At 34.0% G+C, this 20663-nt stretch overlaps 1 protein-coding gene across 1 annotated transcript in view; it reads left to right on the plus strand.

The window, feature by feature from the left end:
• Positions 1–341: 341 nt before the first annotated feature.
• The window catches only part of LOC129228241 (uncharacterized), a 62716-nt gene continuing 42394 nt past the window's right edge, over positions 342–20663 (plus strand). The window contains exons 1-2 of the mRNA XM_054862912.1: positions 342–541; positions 15994–16077. Coding sequence (XP_054718887.1) covers positions 487–541; positions 15994–16077 — 139 coding nt within the window. The 5' untranslated portion in view covers positions 342–486. The remainder of the gene's footprint in view (positions 542–15993; positions 16078–20663) is intronic.

Raw genomic sequence — 20663 nt, forward strand, 5'->3', positions numbered from 1 at the left:
ACATCAGAAGGGAGAGGGGGCGTGGATTGTTTTTAATCAACGCACTTCCTTTAAATTCTTAGCGGGCATGGCCGTGTGTTTACTGCTAGTCTGAGAATAATTCTAACACTATTCCAGAGAATTTATACTCAAATGAATTAGATCCTAGAAGCGAAAAACAGATGACATGTTACGGCAGAAAACATGTGTTTTCAGCTTGAGGCTGTTTTTTTAAATGATATTTCAGGAATCAAAAGCTGTTTCTCACGTTTTGATGAAATATTGTTTTCAATAACATGGATCGTGGTTTTGTTCTTAAAACTGTATAATTTATACACACGCACCCTGGAAGCTGTATAAACGGTAAATGGTTTCAAAATCTTGCTGGCATACTGACGCTCAGCCATTCCAAGATTGACTGTAGAAGAGATTTTTAACCTTTTAAGTCATAGGAATCAATCAATATCTTCCTAAGCCATCACGCAATAAAATCGCTACAAGTTAACAATGAAAAGTTTTGTGCTTGTTGCAGTCGTTTTCCTGCTCCACGTCTTAAAAGCAGGTAAGTTGTGTCGAGTTGCCGTTTTTTGGCATTTATTTCAATAATAATTTTAAATAATATTGTGTTGTGCTAAATCATGCCGTGCTATGCAATATATTTCAAAGATGTGTTTTAAAGACTTGAAGAACAGTGGCGTCTGCATTTCAATATCGATCTTTTGTTCACTGTCGCTGGTCTTCTTGACTATACACTCGTAAATGAAACATGACTGGAATTAGCTGACACCCAATCGAAAATTGTAAGAAATTTTCAAAATTCCACAATTTTACGAAGTTGGGCATAATTAGAAAACATAAATTATGTCAGGGTTAGAGATGAAAACAGTCGGAAAAAAGCCGGAAAATTTCCGAAAAAAACGGAAAAAAACCTTTTTTTTCTAAAGGGAATAATTTCCACTCCGGAAAAACTGAAAAAATGAATTTTTCAACTTTTCAGGAAGTTTTAATTGCAATTTTCCGCAAAAAGTGATTATAAATTTCTCATACTTAAATACTGATGCCATCCCCTCCTTGTATGTTAAAATACAGCCTAACTTTGATAATGCAAGTTGTTGTATGATAATATAATTTGCATATAGATCAAGAAACTACTTTTTGCAAAAAAAAAAAACAATATTCTTACTAGGCAAACAATTTTCCATGTAACTTTATTAAAAATGAATAAAATAACAAAACACAAAAAATAATAATACACTGGCAAATTATCGGTACACATGTGAAACTCTTTAAGTGTTCCAGTTGCCTGAATATGTGCTAAAATGTATTTCGAATGTGTTATGTACAAAGAAATGAAGCTGAAATGTTTTATTAATCCGTTCCGTTATAAAGAAAACGTTCCAAAAGTGCACCGAATGTGTTTTACTGGGAATCTTTATTCAGCCGAAGTTTGGGAATACACTTGAGAACACATCGCGCGCAGATTTAAGAGTGCTTGTGAAATCACTGCTTTCTTTGCTACGCCATGTTTGTAAACAATCTGGATCGGCCGCAATCATTTTCGTCATGCTTTTGAATGCTCAAAAGGTACACCACTTACTTATATTCATGTTTTTTACAGATAATTTTTGTATTTGTACATTTACTAAGCTTCATACCTTTGTTTTAAATGAACTAATAATTTACCATACCGCTTAAGTTTTGAAATAAAATGAAATCCTGTGTTTTAAAACTGTGTGGTTACGTTAAGACTAACATGTTACGATTCTAATTTTGAAACTTGACGATTGATTTCGGGCTCTTGTCCTTATCTTTAGATTTAGAATTTTTTAAGAACATCGGAATTAGAGGTTTAAACAAGGGCATCTAAACTACAGGTTATGACCCAAAAACATTTCTAATGAAGGTCGAAGGGCATTTTTTACGCTGTTTAATTTCAATCTTAAAAAAAAAGCATCCCTTTCATCTAAATGCTTTTTATAAGTTATGTCATCAACTTTTTGCTTTTACAAATAGTTCAGGCAATTTTATTTTTCTGGTTAGCAATTTTTTTATGCGTTAGTATTTTTGCTTGTAAACATCCCATAAGATCGATCATCTTGTGCACAACTTTTTGGTTTAACAAACCGAAAAAGAATGAATCGCTGGAGGTTCTGCGGCTTAGATAAGGTTAAACTTGAATATGATCAAAATCTACCACAATAGTATGAATGAGATTCGAACCTAGGTCCAGAGATCAAGATTCTTCTAAGTAATGATGTTTGACAAAATATATTGTCTAATATTTCATATCAATTCATTTTTTCTTTAATTTTGAGGATAAAATATTGCGTACCATTTAGCATCTTATTTATGGATAATTAATTTTATTATCTGTTGCAGTTAAAAAAATCATGAAATTTGAGTTTCATGATCGATGTTTTGCAGAAATGCCAAGCAAATTATTGTTCGAATGAATAATCTGAGTTCAAAACATTAGCTAAAAATCTTATTAAGTATCTTAGTCAAATGTTTTTGAAATCATTAAAGCAATTAGAGCAAACAGGGTGCCTTATATAAATGTGTGTTTTGAGTACGTACAATACAGTATCGGGTCTCGTGTTCTTAAAAATGGGGGTCATGACACAAAAATAGTTAGAACCTCTAGTTCAGAAAAAAATGCTTAATAGTTTTTTTCCTAACCCCACTTTTTAATTTGCCGTGTGATAAAAAACACGTGAATAAAAAATTTCACCCTTAATTTCCTTGAAGGAAAAAAAACAAACTTCAGTTCTTTGTAAAACAGGTACAACCTGATAACGTAAACGCAAAAACATTTTTTTTTTTTTGAACCATGAAAAGTTCTATGAAAGACTTAATAAAAGTTATTGGATAACTAAACGTGATGTCTGTTGCAATTTAAAAACTATTTCAATTGTTATTTAGTGGGTTTATGTTCTATCACATTGAGAGATAGATTAAGGGTGACCACAGACTCAGGAAACATGAAATATCAGACCTTTTTCTGAGAAAAATGTAGAATTCAATATTAGTAACGCAAGTTTAAGCCATTTTTACAGTTCTGGAAAGGGCGTAGGGAGATCTCCTTCGGAGATTTATCTAGTCTAAAATATGTTTAAGCTGTCTTTGGTTATGTAAAGATGGGGGAAAGTATGGACAGGGGGGAAGGATACCTCTAGGAAAAAATGTAAGAATGCAGTTTTAAAACTATACATGTAGGGCATTTTTAAGGAACTTTGGGTTCTATGTTCCGGCGTTCATTACAGCTGAAAATATTTTGAAGCTAAAGTGTTAAAAACATTTTTGTAAGGTAACTTGAGGAATAAGGGTATTATTAACCACAATATTTTGAATTTTTTTTTTTTTTTAAGTATAGTTCAAAGCTATCTTTGGTGATGTTAGAGGAAGGAAACTCTGGTTGGAAGGGAGGGGGATTGGTCTCCGTAAAATAGTAAAAACTGATGCGTCTAAAACATTTTAGCTATCTTTGATGATGTAAAGAGGAAAGGAGGAAGACAAGTATATAGGAGCTTTCTTCGGAAAAATTATTATTATTATAGAAAAAATAGTAGGGGAATGTGGGGTAAAGTGAAATTGCTAAGCTGGCTAAGGTTTTTTTTTAATTGAACAAATTGGAAATTTCTTTTGAAAATTACACTTTACAAAGAAAGGACATAGTTAAAAAAAAGTGGAAATTTTTCCCTTTTATTTATTTTTTTATAGAAAGAGTGAAAAATAAAATATTTTTCTGAATGAAAAATGTTCTATTCACGTATAAAAATGTATTTGCTCAAATGAATGAGTAAAAGAAGGGTAGAATGAATAATAAAAAGATAATGAAACAATGAACGAGTACTTAAATAAAATACTTAATACATGAAGAAAAATAAATGACCGTATAAAATAGTGAATGAATAAGAAAATGGGTGAAGGCATGAATAAATAAGTGAATTAATGAATGAAGGAATGTAAATAAATTAATAAATGAATCCGTAAGTGATTTTGTAAATAACACTGCGCGGCAAAAAAAAAAAAAAAACCTTCAAAATGCTTCTGACATTTCATCGGCTGATTCTTATATAGAATGATCCCCTGAATCTGAATATGACCTCCGTTTTCCCCCTACCTACCTTCTTTTTTTTTTTTTTTTTTTAGGTGAAAGGAGCTTTATATTAACTGCTAACATTGTTTTGGTGGGCAAGAGAGGTTCAAAGTTCAAGATCATGGACACCGATGGCAAAAAGGGGGACTTGGGGGGGGGGTATAACCTCTCAAAATAAAAGAAAAATCACGAAAAACGATTTTTTTTATTCTAATTTTTTAAAAAAGATGTTTGTAAAAAAAATTTTGGAGCATAATGAGAGTATAAAACTCGCTTCTATGACTCCTATATCCAAAAAAATTTTCGCGAAGTAAAAAAAAAAATTATCATGTGAATGTCGCATGTTGCATACGAGTTGAATCGCAGGTCTTCATTCAAAAAGGCATTCCTCTGGCTGATTTCTATGTAAAATGACCCCTATGACCCCTTGTTTCCAAATACAACCATCTATCTCCCTATCACGCCCCCTTTTTAGAACCTACCCCCTCCTTTCCCCCGCCATTTTTTTATTTGGAGGGGGAAAAGAGCATTACAATAACCGTAAACATAATTCTGAATGACTAGAGATGTGCAAAGCTCAAAATCTTATGCATATATAGCAAAAAGGAAAACAGGGGTGGCACCCCTCCAAACACAGTGTGCAGCAAAAATTACTCTCAAATGCTTCTGAGGCTATTTTGCCTGATTCTTCTGCAAATTTACCCCCTGAATCCAAATATGATCTCCGTTTTCCTCCTACATGTACCGATTTTTGTAGAACTCCCGCCCCACTTTTTATTTGGTTAGGGGGAGGCAAGTTTTTATTTATTTTTATTTTTTATTTTTGCTATATATGCACAAGATTTAGAACTTTGCACATCTCTAGTCATTCAGAATAATGTTTACGGTTATTGTAATGCTCATTTTCCCCTCCAAATTTAAAACAATAAATGGCTCTGAATCAGGGGAGGGGGGAGGTTCTAAAAAGGGGCCGTGGTGGGAGGAAAGTTGGTCGTATTTGGAAACAAAGAGTCATTTTATATCAGCCAGAAGAATATCTATTTGAATGAAGACCTGCGATTCAACTCGTATGCAACGTGCGACATTCATAAGACAGTTTTTTTTTTTTTTAATTTTTTTTACATCGCGAAAACTTTTTTGGACATAGGAGCCATAGAAGGGAGTTTTATACTCTCATTCTACATCGAAATGTTTTTTACAAACATCTTTTTTAAAAAAACAAAATAAAAAGATCGTTTTTTCGTGATTTTTCTAATATTTGGGGGGGGGGGGGTATACACCCAAGTTCCTCTTTTTTGCGATGGGTGTCCATGATCTTGAACTTTGAACCTCACTTGCTCACCAAAACTATGTTAGCAGTTACTATAAAGCTCCTTTCACCTCCAAAAAAAAAAAAAAAAACTCTAAAACTAAGGAAAATTGAAAAAAACTTGGGGGGCCTTAAAAAAAAAATTGGTACGTATAGGGAGAAAACGGAGGTCATATTCGGATTCAGGGGGTCATTTTACATAAGAATCAGCCGACGAAATGTCAGAAACTTTTTGAAGGTTTTCTTTTTTTCTTTTTTTTTTTTTTTTTTTGCCGAACAGTGTAATTGAGAGTGAGTAAACGAAATAAACTATTTCACTTTATCCCATTCACCTTGCCAATATTAGAAATACAAGTAAGCTTAAAATTAACTGAAAAAAGTAAAAAATACCGCATTAAATATTTGAAGGTCTCAATTAATATTTAAAATGTTAGTAACAATATTTTTTTCATTTTATTCCTACAAAAATAATTTTTGACTTACATCAAAATATTACAATATGAGTGTTCTTTTTAAAAAATTGCCATTACTATCATTAATTTTAAGCTCCAGATGTATCTTTTTCCTGACTGGAATAGAGTACATGTGCTACTATATATTACGAGATTGTTGGCAATAAAAGTAATTATTTCACCATTTCACTTTGCCCCACATTCCCCTACAGCCTACAAATACATGTATAACGTATTGCTTGTGTTCTCGTAATTAAGCGTATGTTTGTAAAAAAAGAAAAAAAAAGGCTTTTTCTTATTTTTTTAGGGTTTACCTGGTTGTAGAAGAATGATAGTTTCAAGCATTGTTACGTAATTTTTTAATGTGTATACATGAACTAAAATAAATTCATTTTAAACATATTGTGTTTAATGACTAGATAAGTTTTATAAACTCAGTTCAGTGTTATGTGCGTAAGTTTGAAACATAAATCCAATGCGTTTTTTAAATTTAGCTGCATTAGTTAATGAACTTGATATTAACTGTCTGATTGAGTTAGACCTGAATGTATGGCATTTAGTAGCCATCTGGAGATTAAATGCCTTACGATGGAAGCTAAAAAGAGTACTCAACCAGTCACGTCTTAAGAACCGAAACGGCCACACAATATTTGCACCAATGATTTTTCATACACAAATCATTTCTATTTTGAAGCAATTAGTTTGCAATTTTAGAACAATCCCAACCTTAGTATTACATGTTGCCTTTCAATCAATAATAAAAGCCGTTATTAATTTCAGGATCCAAAACGCACCCCTTAAAAACAAGCACAAACTTGGAAGCTTATACATTAAACAAAGCAGCTAATACACTTTTTTCCATTAAAAAAAAATTCCTTACCAGCTTTCAAAACGACAAAATAATAATTTAAAATTAATAAGCTCATTAAAATAAATACATCATATAAAGAAATCGATTCTTTTTCCAATGTTGCTAAAAAAAAATTTTTTTAATGAATTAATGCACTTACCAAAATAAATAAAACAATAAAATGTCAACTTAAAGAAATACTTTTCATTGTCAAAAAAAAAAAATCGTCTGCGCATATTTTTATGTAGAAACATAAATGACTTCGAGTTTATTCGCCGAAAATTGAATACCTAAATTAAAACTTTAGCGTGAAAATAAAAACAAGTCATATCAAAAATAATCATTTCATAGCTGCGGAGTCGGAGTGAATCTCATTTTGAGATAAAGGAGTCGGAGACGAATATCCAAGAATCGGAGTCAGTCATTTGTCCTCCGTGTATAAATTTTTGCCAAAGTTACGAAGTCAGAGTCGAAGTCGGGGAGTCGGAGTCCAACTAATTGTCGGGCACAGGAGTCAGATTCGGAGTCAGGTGCCCCTAAATTCTCGGAGTCTGGAGTTTCGCGTCAAGAGCTATTTCCAACAAAATTTGTTTGAAGTAAATCCGCCTTCAAGTACGGAATCTACATTGACTTTCAGTTTCCCCGAAGGCGCGAATGTTAAGGGATTTGAACTGTTCAAAATTGAACGGAAAATTGTTCAAATCAAGAAACAGCAAGACTCGAAGTGTGGTTGAACACTTACTGAGAAATTACTCAAAAAAAGAAAGAAAAAAAGAATTAAATCTATTCCCAGATGGTTAATAGGTATTGTTGATACTGCATGATAGTATTCTAATAAATAAAAACGTAGTAAAAAGTTAGATTATTCAATAATGTATAGACATTTTTTAAAGTGTACGAAGACTTTTGTGAGATAAAATTTCCGCCACTTTTTGATTTTTGATTTTTAAAAAATTAAGATTTAATTTTTTTTAAAGTTTTTTATGTAGTTTTGTTAAAAATGGATCATTGGTCTTATAATTAAATACCTATTCCGAAATATTAATTCAACCAATGGATATGGGCCTATTTCATTGAAAATCGTAGGTGTACGAACACTTTTGGGAGCCACTGTAAGTCTTTCACACAGCTGGAAAACCACGCGTCATAGTATAATGGATGTAAAATCCTTTTTTTTTTTTCCTAATAAAATTTTTTTCTTAAAATGTGGCGTGTTCAAATAGATGTATGGGCGATTTTGTCAGTTCGTTAACTTTTGCCAATGCAAATATAAAAAATTCAAATTCATTTCATTATTAGTTGACAGTTGTTAATTTTTATTTAAAGGCCAGACATTTAAGTACACAATTTAAAAAATCAAAATTTAAATTTAATGACTTTTTTAATTTTAAATTTCATGGAAAAATGTCAATACTGCCCCTAACATAAATACTTCAAAATGTCATGAAGATGTGTTTAAATTTTTATTTAGTAACTAGCGGTACCCGCACGGCTTTGCCCGTAATAGAAAATGAAGAGATCGTTTGGTTATTTTGTATGTTTACAAATAATGGATGGTGAATTTCTCGCCAATTTGCTATGTTTATTTGCTCGCCCATGTTCCACGTTATGATAATTTTCTCGTCCACCACGTAATGGTAATTTGCGCTCGTCCACGAAATGATAATTTGTTCGGTAACATTTCGGTAACATGATTGCTTTGCTTCAAAAGCAATGAGTGAACCAAGCCAATTCTTTTAAATGTAGATACTACTTGATACTACGTACATAGTAGCATAAATATTTTGGTTGCTCACCCATGGCTTTGAGGGCAAAGGTCAATTGAAACTGCTACATTTTTTTTTACTTTTTAAGCCCTGTTTGGACCTGGATATCTGCTAATGCGTGAATAACCCTCGAAAATAAGTATATGATTAACTACTCACCACAGTATAGTAATAAGAAACACATAAAGTAGCATTGGTTTCTCTTGGCTTAAATAGTTGAACGGTCTCAAAGTCGATAATTTTTTTAAAATGGCCAAGTTCAGTAGGCAAGTAGAGGTCAACAACTTCGTGCGCGACGGGTCAACAACTTTGGGACACAGTTGTAGATATAGTCCGAGTTGTCGAGTTTTATGTCCAGGTTAGAAACCCATGGTAACTAATTAATTTTTTTAACCACGCGGTCTCAAAGTTGATAATTTGAAACAAAAAGAATCAATGTTTTAGGTCAATTACTCTAAAACGTCTAAGTCAATAACTTTGAGCAAGAACTGTAATTATACTCTACGTGGGGTAGTTTTAGAATCATGTAAAAAAAACCATGATATCTAATTATCTTACTTAATTAAACGGTCTCAAAAATGATGATTTCAGTATAAAAGAGCGTTTTTTCACAAGTTTATATGAGTGCTACTCAAAATCTTTTGAGCTCAAACTTACATAAATACTAGAATAATTTATTGATTAAGGTTCAAAAGTAAAAATATAAATATAACGTCAAACACACACACGCACACACACAGATTTGTCAGACAATATCAAAAGATGCGGGTGAAATGTGCATAACGTTTACATCACAGTAATTCCACGTCAACTGACCTGATTTTTCAAATTCCCCCACTCTGTCATCTCCGAATGAGATGAATTTTTATAGAGTCGTAGAGATGTCTTTGAAACTAACCTGTTGAAAACTTTTAGCTTCCAAGATCCAAATCCTGAGGATCTAGGATCTCCGAAAAATATTGCTCAAAATGATGAATCAGCTTTGTGAGACGAATTGCCACGTTGTGATAAAGGTTGTAGAGAATTTTATTACACTGAAAGCATGAAATTTTGGGAGCATGAAGTAAATTTGGCCGTTGATTCGTTCGGGTATTTATGTAAGTTTGAGCTTATAAGATTTTGAGTAGCATGCATATAAACTAGTGGAAAAATGCTCTTTTACACTGAAATCATCATTTTTGAGACCGTTTAATGAAGTAAGATGATTAGATCTCATAGTTTTCTGACATTAGTCTAAAACTACAATACGCGGAGCATAATTACAGATCTTGCTCAAAGTTATTGACAGGCGTTTTAGAATAATTGACCTAAAACTTTGAATCTTTTTGTTTCAAATTATCAACTTTGAGACCGCGTCATTAAAAAAGTTGATAAGTTGCCATGGGTTTTTTACCTGGACCTTAAACTACCCCACTCGAACCTTAACTACAGCTGTGTCTCAAAGTTGTCGACCCGTCGCGCACGAAGTTATTGACCTCAAAACTTGGCCATTTTTAAAAAACCATCGACTTTGTGACCGTTTAACTACTAAAGCCAAGAGAAATAAAAGCTATTTTATACTTTTCTTAGTACTATACTGTGGTGAGTAAATCATATACTTATTTCCGAGGGTTACTCACGGCTTTAGCAGATATCCGGGTTCAAGCAAGGCAAAAAAAGTAAAAAAAATGTAGCAGTTTCAATTGACCTTTGCCCTCAAAACCATGAGGTAGCCACCAAAATATTTATGCTAGCATGTACTTAGTATCAAATAGTATCCACATTCAAAAGAATTGGCTTGGTTCTCTCATAGCTTTTGAAGTAAAGCAATCATATACTTAGCTCTTTTTAGCCTAATTTCCCAGTAAAAGTCAGAAAAAGAAGAAAAAAGCATGAAAGAAGGCTTAATGCATCTTAAAAATATCCGGAAAAACAAAAAAAAAAGTCAAAAATAAATAAAATAATTAGATAAATATTGAAAAATTAAAGATTGGAAAGTAGGGTATTGAGATGGGAAAAATGTCTGTCGGTCTGTCTGTCTCCCCCCCCCCCCCAATAACTTTTGAACGAATAGTCCGATTCGAATAAACTTTTTTTTTGTTCGAAAGATCGCGGCGACGACACCTCATTCCCATAATTCATTTTTTGATTTGAACAATTTTTTGTTCAATTTTGAACAGTTCAAAAAAACTTAACATTAGCATCTACGGGGAAATTCAAGGCAATTCCGAACTGTGAGGCGTATTTACTTCAAACAAACTTTGTAGGAAAAAGCTTTTGATGAAAAACTTGTATATAAAATATCTTTTTGATCTGAACAATTTTCCGTTCAATTTTGAACAGTTCAAATCCCTTAACATTAGCGTCTACGAGGAAACTGAAAGTCAGTGTTGATTCCGTATTTGAAGGCGGATTTATTTCAAACAAATTTTGTTGGAAATAGCTCTTGACGCCAACTCCAGACTCCGACTCCAAGAATTTAGGGGCACCTGACTCCGAATCCGACTCCTGTGCCCGACAATTAATCGGACTCCGGCTCCCCGACTTTGACTCTGACTTCTTAGCTTTGGCAAAAATTTATACACGGAGGACAAATGACTGGCTCCGATTGTTGGATATTCGTCTCCGACTCCTTTACCTCAAAATGAGATTGACTCCGACTCCGCAGCTATGGTGCTAACTGTGAAATAATTATTGTTGATATGATTTGTTTTTATTTTCACGCTAAAGTTTTAATTTAGGTGTTCAGTTTTCGGCGAATAAACTCGAAGTCATTTATGTTTCTACATAAAGATATGCGCAGACGATTTTTTTGAGCAATCACGATTGCTTATTGTTCTCACTTGACAGTCCTTGATGTTCCGGTTCCTTTTTCAGCTTGGACCAGGCCTGCAGCACCACCGGCGGCGGCGCGGCTGGTCCTGAGCACTGTCCCCCAGAATCCACTTTTGCTGGGCGGTGACGTCCATGTCCTACACACGCATGCTCATACACAGTCGCCTATGCGCGCACGCCTTTACACACATACACACGCCTACGTGCACACACGTAAGCCTACACACACACGCACACAACTATAAACACGTAAGCACCCAGGAGAGGGACATGCTTGGGCGGGGGAGCCATTTCTAGAAACAATAACTCTAACCAGTAGAGTATTGTCGCAACTCGTGATTGCGAAAAACATAATTTGAATTCAAAGTTTCGGAATTCAAAGTACAGTTTTTTTTTTTTTTTTTGACGATAAAAGTATTTAAGTTGACATTTTATTGTCTTTATTTATTTTGGTAAGTGCTTTAATTCATTTTAAAAATTATTTTTGGCAACAGGGGAAAAAAACGATTTTTTTTTCTTTTGATATGATGTATTTATTTTAATAAGCTCATTAATTTTAATTATTATTTTTGCGTTTTGAAAGCTGTTAAAGAATTTTTTTTTAATCGAAAAAAGTGTATTAGCTGCTTTGTTTAAAAGATGCTGCTATTTTATTTGTTCGTTTTTTTTATAGATGAATGAGGAATATTTTATTCCTATAAATTAGCTTAAAGTAATAAAAAATTATGTTTGAAGCAATTTGCGATTTTAGCTACTTTTGAGAATATTGATCAGGTACTAGAAAGTAGTATGGGTATACGGGAAAGTAGGCTAGTATAGTTCCAGACGGAACTTCTTGTTTTTTTTTCAGGGCCTTAAACTTTGACCCCTATCGAGGTGAAACAAAAATCCGTTTTTTAAAAAAAGAAACTGCTTTTTTTTTTCTTTTTTTTTTTTTTATCATAGTACCACTAACACATACTCAAAATTTTAAAGAAAATTGAAGACATCAACTATCAAAAGTGTCCGGCTTTAAAAAAAATGATTCTTAAGAAAAAAGCTTTGCTAAAAATGGGAATGCAACAGAACTTCAATTTACCAAATCAATAAGGACCGGACTCATTCAGATAATCAAAGATTCAGATAATTTTATTTTCTCCAAAAAAGCTTTCTTCCTTCATCAATAACTTTTATGAATGTTAAAAATGGCAATGTTTTGAAAAAGCAAGGCTTTTACATGTTAAGCGTACTTACAAGTTCTGTACAGTATGTAAGTACCGAACTCTAAACCGGCATTTCTCAACCCTTTTTAACTAACGGATCAGAAAAAACTTTTCAAAAAAAAAAAATTGCGGACCTGTAACTTTTTTCTCTTTTTTTTCTATCTCTCTCTCTTGCGTGTTCACGAACCGTTAAAAACCTGTGAATCATTTTTGCAGACCGGTGCCCCCCTCCCCACTCCCTTTTTTTTCTTTTTCCTTTTCTTGCGGAAAAAAAATACAAGAAAAAGGAAAAACTTTTGACTCGGGAACCATTAAACACTTGTTGCGTGCATTAGTAAAGTATGTACACGGTTCATTATAAAGCAATGCGCATTTTTTTCTGAGAAAAATCGATTTATTGATCGTACTTGTACCAGGGGCGGCATTTCAGCATTTCATTTGGGGGATCGAGTTTCTTATATATGAATTACCACAGTATGGAACCAAAACACATATTGGCTAACAGCAAGTAAGTAATCATAGTATGAGTTTAGAGTTAATAAAAATAAGTGTTCTAAAACAATTTAAATTTTTATGACAAAATTTGTAGTTCGTTTTAGAATATGTTATCACACCAAGTGTTTTGATGCTACAGTTTTCACCTTTTGATGAAGTTTTGATGCTTGATTTTTAAAATACGGAAGAAGAGGAAATCTTATTACTAATCCAGCAATGCCCAATGTCATGCTCTTTCTTCAGCTAAGTTCCCCCCCCCCCATTGTGCTTCGAAAACAATTCTCTAACCTCCTGAAACACGAAAACGATTTTCTCTATTAGCTGAACTGAGTGAAATAGTTGAAAAATAATTGAAGTAACAAAGTTACGTATGAAAACACACCTTTCACATCTTGCTCTTCAAAATCACCCAGGTAACTTTAAAAAATGTGATAATCTTCATTTTTCATTATTGAATTTTCTATTCTTGGCTAGTCTCTAAACAATTTTTTCTTGCCTCATGCTATAAATTTTACTCATAATTGAATCAATTTATTTTCGTTTTCAGCATCCAATCCAGATAATAAAGAGCCAACAATACAGGAAAATATTTATCATCAAATCTTGTGTTAATTTCATTAGAAACTGAATCTATTCTTTTATACAATATGTTAAATCAAGGTTTGACTTTACATCATCATGTGCATTTTGGTCACCTCTTCTAAATTCATTTGAATATTCTTTGCACCTTTTTAAAATTCTCTGGAGCAAGAATTTTTTTAAAAAGATTCACGCTTGGTTGAAATATACATCCATGTGAAATTTATTGATAGTTTCAATTGTAGCTTAAACTGAAGCTTGAACAGTCCAAAAATTAAGGTTAGCTGATTGAAGATGTTTTGATAGAGTAAAGCATTGTTCAAAAACTCTCCGCAATACAAACAAAACGAGTAAAAATTCATATGAAGAGGAAGACATGTTAAAGGACATTAGCTTCTTCATTATTGAAAGAGCAGTTTTCCAAAACCAATGCTTGGGAATTATCGAGAAGGGTTTTTATGGTTTAAAACACCATCTTGTGTTGCCACTTGAAAGCCCTCTTGTGTCACCCTGAGATTGCACTGTTAAAGAGCCCACAGAAAAGATATTTGTTGATATGAGATATTTTTTTCTTAAATAGTATGAATTTTTAAGACGTATCTATTAAAAGAGTTGAGCAGTTGAAATGTGTTTCTAGCAGAAGAAAGTGATGAACACTCATTTAATAGACACACTTAAAAGGTGAGCGTAAAAATGAATGTAAAATATCAAGGAATTTAGTAAAAATCATGCAGCCACTCCACTGCCCGGGCCTCTCACAAGGGTTGTTACACAGAGCACACAAGAATGAAATATTTAGCCTATATGAGGTTTCCGTCTTTAGTTAAAATTAACTATGATTCTTCGTCAGTCTTTTCTGTTCTGAAAAGGCCTACTTGCTCATGTCTAAAAATACGTATGTCGAGTTTCTTCAACCATTACGAAGAACCAGCAACATTCTTTTTTCATGATCATTGGTTTGCAATTTACGTAAATTGAATTTGCTCGTTTTTTTATCATTCCTCTCAAAAAAATTTGGGGGTGCGACCGCCCCCTCTTGACCCCCCTATTTGCCGCCACTGACTTGTACAAATGTTTAATATTCTTGAAAATACCGTCCTCCTGCATCAACATCCTTGCGGAGACGTGTTTTCCACGCCTCAAAGGTACCCTGGAACTCTTCGACAGGAATGTCTCTCTGAAACGTTGGAAGATGGATTTGGATGTTTTCCACGGTATCCCAATATTTTCCTTTCAGCACTCTCTTGAGTATGGGAAACAGAAAAAAAAGTCGCATAGAGCCAAGTCGGTACTGAAAAGGGGTTGCGGTTGGGGGATCAACGGGGTGTTCATCCGGGTCAGGAAGTCGATTTTCCGTCAACACTTTCGGCGCAATCTTCGGGCAGACTTTGTGCATTTGCAGATCCTTGATCACTACACTATTTCCTGTAGCGTGAATTGGGACATGTGTAGGGTGTCAGCAAGGGCTGCTGGATGCTCGATCGACGGTCGGAGCACAAAACTTCGCGCACACGATCCACGTTCTCGTCTGTTCCGGCCGTTGTTGGGCGTCCAGAACGGGATTCGTCGGCGACCTCCTCCCAACCCTCATGCAAAACTTTATGGCGTATCGTACCTCAAGCGAACGCTCCATCGCGCGCGGTGTTACAACAGTCGAACACACACGCCACGCAGAGGCACGTCTTTCCGTTCACACTCCTCACGGCAACCTGACGACCAGCTGCGTTCAAAGAACAAATCCCCCCCCCCCACATTTCCACCCTGTTTTACCGTGCTGCCATCGATCGTTGCGAAACAATAAAATCATACGCGTTACTTTCATAATGAGCCATGTGCATATTGTCCGTTTTTCACAAGAAGACACTTGACTCCTGCCTCGTCACGTGGTATCCGATGATTCTATTTCGCTGTTTTCGGCAGATGGTATATTCGGATCATAGCATTTTGTTGTAAAAGCAGCAGTTTTAAAAATGTAAGAATAACTAAAATAACAACAGACAAGTGAAGCAAGTGATGTAAAAGAAACCAACACTTTTTGCACATTAAAATGAACGCCCAAATTAAAGCTGTCTGGTTGTCTCCGCGTGGATTGCGTACCGATCACCCCTGCGTAAAATGGAACTCTGCGTTCGAGGAGGCGTGGCGAAGTGCCTTTTCTTGAAAAACGGACAATACCGTACTCTCTAAAAGAAAGTCATTGCTTTGGGAATGTCTCGATCAAAGTAAGCTGTTTGCCTAGCTTCGTGAAAAAAAAAAGCACTCAGACGGAATCATTATTTTGCGAACACCAATACGTTTTCGTCTCAATTTTTTTCTGTTTAGAATTCTGAAAGCGATTGGTATAATCGGAGTTCGGATTATTGGAGTTCTCAGCTATCTCATTTGGTTCTGGGAATCACTTTTTGAGCGTTTTGCTGTTTTAAAACATGTTTCCTTTTATCTTTGCAGACGGACAAAATATTTTCGACATGAATCCAACCTTAAGCGAAACACCATTGTGGCAATGTGTCAGAAGAAAATTCTGCGAATGTGGTAAGCACTCTTTACGCAATGTTAAAATCAATATCTTTATTAAACCATTGATTCGTAGGATCCAATAGGAACTTCATTTAAGTGTCGTGCAAGTATTTCATGCGTCCTAAATTTTATAAGGCAGAATCTATGTCAATTCGGCCAGGGCGTTTTAATTTTTTTGAACGTAGCAAATTCCTGGGCCGACATACAGGCCACCAAAGATCATTCATCAATATCCACCACTCGGGCATCATTTCTCACTTGCGATTTTCAACAAAACCTTTAAAATTCTTTATCACAGGAACGATACAATGTATGTTGTTGTGGTTTATTTTATACAAAAAGTTTAGAACGATATGCAACATTCTGAAATATGTGTTTAAGTTTTTTTCCCAGTATTTTGAAAAAATAAATAAAATATCCGTTTCAAAACAAATTATTTTTTACCTTTGAGTAGTGCCACTGAGCGCTGCATTCCCTGAAAAGGAGGACTTCCACGTTTTCGTTTAATCGGTTTCAGAGGTTTTTTTAAAAATTGAGGGTTTTACAGGAACTCTATACGTAAAGGGGTAGAACTAAAATTCAAAATTTTACTTCGCAGCAAGTGGCCAGAAAACACTTTAACTTAGTTACATAGTGGAATTATCATTTTGAGTCACCACCTTATCCAAGATTATCCTATTTTAGTGAAGACAAGATGACATTGAGCTAAACGAATCTTTTGGCACTACGCTTAAAGATTGCTTGCGAAAAACCGTTACGTTCCAACAAATCGGCTAGAGACTGCGTTCTTTGTATTCCTAAAAAATTAATTTTCTCAATTAAGCGGCAAATAGAAATGAAAATAGGGTTATATAACTAAATTAAAAATGTGTTTTGCTCACTCGCTATTAAATAAAATTTTGAATTTTTGTTCACCTTTACATAAAAACTTCCAAAAAACTCATTTTTCCAAATGTATCTAAAACCTGATAAACGAAAAAGTGGGTGCTCTAATTATCAGGGAATGTAATGCTCAGTCGTACTAATCAACAGTAAAAAAAAATGAAAATTTTTGAAATTGGCATTTTAAAAATTATTTTAAAAAGAAAATTATTTAAATTTCTTTCAGAAGACTGAGAAAAAAACTGAAACACATATTTCAAAATGATGCATACCTTTTTAAACAGAAAAAATCTTTTAAATAAAAAAAACACAATAAAAAGTGCCCTTCCTCTTCTGAAGTAAAGAACCTTAAAGATTTATCAAAAATAGCAAGTGAGAAATAATGCTCGGAACACCATCTTTGGCGGCCTGTATCTCAGTCCAGGATTCTTTTTTAGACAAGACCAAAACCCTGATCTTACTTTTTCATGAGTTTAAGATATGTTGCATTCAAAAACCTCCTAGAAGGTAGTCCTAGAGGTAGTGACCTGGCTTAATTGACATGGATTCTACCATAAAGAGTTCATTGACAATGATTTATAATGTAAACTATTGCATTTATACAGGGTGTTCCGTTTTAACCTGCAAGACCTCTATTTTCGCAACCGTTAGTCCTAGATGCATACTTCCAGTTGCAGAAATGTTCAAAATCAGATGCAGGGTAAAGATGTTGAAAGTTTGAAGCAAAAATAAAAATGAGTCAAAAAATACACAATGTAACTTTTTATACGGGCCTAGGTCCCCTAACTTATGCTTAGAGAAATAATCTCCATTGAAAAATAAAGCCAATACAAGAAGTTTGACATTAGTACGACCAATATTCGCCGATATGTGGAACGCAGCGTTTTGTGACTTACACCATTTTGTACTCGCCGTCAATAAAACCTTAAACCTTTTTTTTTGGGGGGGGGGGAATATAGCGGTTAACAAGGGTATCAAATAATATGTGTGGTTAAAGTGTGATTTTCCAAAGTGTTCACGGTTTTGTAGTTTGTTTTTGCGTATCATGGCATACCATTTGCATTTATTTTTGAATAGCAATGAAAAATAAAAACACTTTTTTTTAATACTTCGACAATCTGTCATTCCTCTGAAAGGGCTATAAGTTCTAAGCTCATCTTCTGTATGGTCCCTTAAAACTTTGAATTCGAATATCTCCTTGAATTTTGGTCGCACAAATGTCAAGTTCTATGTGTTGGCAATATTTTTCAATGGAGATTATTTCCCTACATATAAGTTAGGGGACCTGGGGCTTGTATAAAAAGTTAAACTCATTTTTATTTTCGCTTCAAACTTCCAATATCTTAACTCTGCATCTGATTGTGAAATTTTTGCAAGTGGAAAAATGCATCTAGGACCAACAGTTGCGAAAATAGAGGTTTTTGCAGGTTAAAACGGAACACCCTTAATAATATGTATGTATATAATATGGGTAATAATTGTATTTGTCTTAATCCAAAATTAAACCGAAAAACAGATTCATCTAAAATTAAAACGAATATTCTTTTTGAAAAAATTACACTGCGCTGCAAAAAAGGAAGAGAAAGAAAGAAAAAAAAAGAAAACGAATATGCAGTGGAACCTCGATAACTCGACACCCCAAGGGAACATGAAAACATATCGATTATAGCAGATGTCAACGTATTCTGCTTCCATTGTTTTAAATCCTAGAAAACTTCTGTATCATCTACTTACTAATGATAACTTTCACATTATGAAAATTTCGGTAAATAAATTTTCTTTCCATTTTCTTTTTTTTTTTAAAGTACACAGTAAAATCAGTAATATTATTTGAATACCTCGTGAGGAATAAATCCATAATTTTTTAAAATAGGTGAAAAAGCTTCTGGTCAGTCAGATCTGTTAAAGATAAAATGTCCTGCTCGAAATATGTGAGCAGCATGTGCATGTCATGGTGCCTTCTTTCTCTAGAGGACTTACATGAACCATGATAATGAGAAATGTACCATGCACTAGCGCAGCCGGAAATACCTTCTGTAGGGTTTTTTTTTTTTAGTGAAAAATACCTTCTGGGTTGTTTTTTTTTTTTTTTTTTTTTGACGAAAAATACCTTCTGAAGTAGATTTTTTGATCAAAAATATCTTCTGAAAATGGTTTTTTAATCAAATCAGCCCTTTCATATGCATAAACTACTGTATTAGAATTGGCATTTATGTTAAACACAAAGGGTCTGGGGGGGTTAACCCCCAAAACATCCCCTTCGTTGCGCCACTGGTACCATGGGTGCAATTGTCCTACCCTTTCCTATAGCCTTTTGAAACTGCTCTAACAGAACAGAGTGCGGTGGCTGACTACCCTGGATAAAGGATGGAATTCTCTGAAAGTGCATTCCAGAAAATGATTCACTGGACCAGCGTAAAATTCTAAGAAGCGGTCAATATGAATGAAAGAATGTTGGTAGCGAAAATTGGACTAGAATAGCTATTGGATGTCAATTTATAGGGGTTTCTGATATTGTGTATCAATACAGAGAGGTTTTCGCCAAATGATATTAGCATTGAGCGAACCATAAGAAAAATAAATGTTGAGTTACCAGGTTAGTCGAGTTATCCGCGTGTCGAGTTACCGAAGTTCTACTGTATACAGAGTGTTCCGTTTCAACCTGCAAGACCTTTATTTTCGCAACCGTTAGTTCTAGAGGTATGCTTCCAGTTGCAAAAATGTTTAAAATCAGATGCAGAATTAAGATATCGAACGTTTGAAGCAAAAATAAAAATGAGCCAAAAAATACAAAATTTAACTTTTTATACGGGTCTTAGGTCCCCTAACTAACATTTAAAGAAATAATTTAGATTGAAAAACATTACTGACACAAGAAATTTGACATTTGTGCGACCAAAATTCAAGATATTCTACTTCAAACTTTTAAGGGACCATACGGAAGAGATTAGAACGTATCGCCCTTTCAGAAGAATGGCAGGTCATCAAAGAAAAACATGGTATATATATTTTTGATTGCTATTCAAAAATAAATACAAATGTTATGTCGTGATAAGCAAAAACACACGACAAAACCTCGAACAATTTGAAAAACCACAATCTATGCACACCTATTATTTTAAACACATGTTTACTGCTATATTTTCCCCCAAAAGGAGTTATTGACGGCGAGTGAAAAGTGGTATTAGTCACAAAACGCTACGTTTCATACCTCGGTGAATATTGGTCGTACTAATTTAAAACTTTTTGTGTTGGAATTGTTTTTTAATGGAGATTATTTCCCTGAATATAGGTTAAGGAACATGGGGCCCGTATAAAAAGTTAGATTTTGTATTTTTTGACTTATTTTTATTTTTACTTCAAACTTTCAATGTCTTAACTCTGCATCTGATTTTGAACATTTTCGCAGATGGAAGTATACATCTAGAACTAACGGTTGCGAAAATAAAGGTCTTGCAGGTTAAAACGGAACCCCCGGTATAGTTTAACCTTACAGCTCTGTAGACTTTCAGAAGGAATAAAACGTTAAAGAAATGCTCTCCTCCTCCTCCAAAACAAAATTATTGCCGTAAAAATAGCAAAAAGTGAAAAACAAAGAGGGTCGGGTCTGCAGGTGAAAAGGATGAGGAAAATGAGTGATGGGGAAAAAACGGGAATCATATTTGGATTTAGGAAGTCAATTTGTAAAAGAATCAGCAGTAGTAATGTCAGAATTATCT

This window comes from Uloborus diversus, chromosome 1, assembly GCF_026930045.1.
Source record: "Uloborus diversus isolate 005 chromosome 1, Udiv.v.3.1, whole genome shotgun sequence".
NCBI classification, from domain to species: Eukaryota; Metazoa; Arthropoda; class Arachnida; order Araneae; family Uloboridae; genus Uloborus; species Uloborus diversus.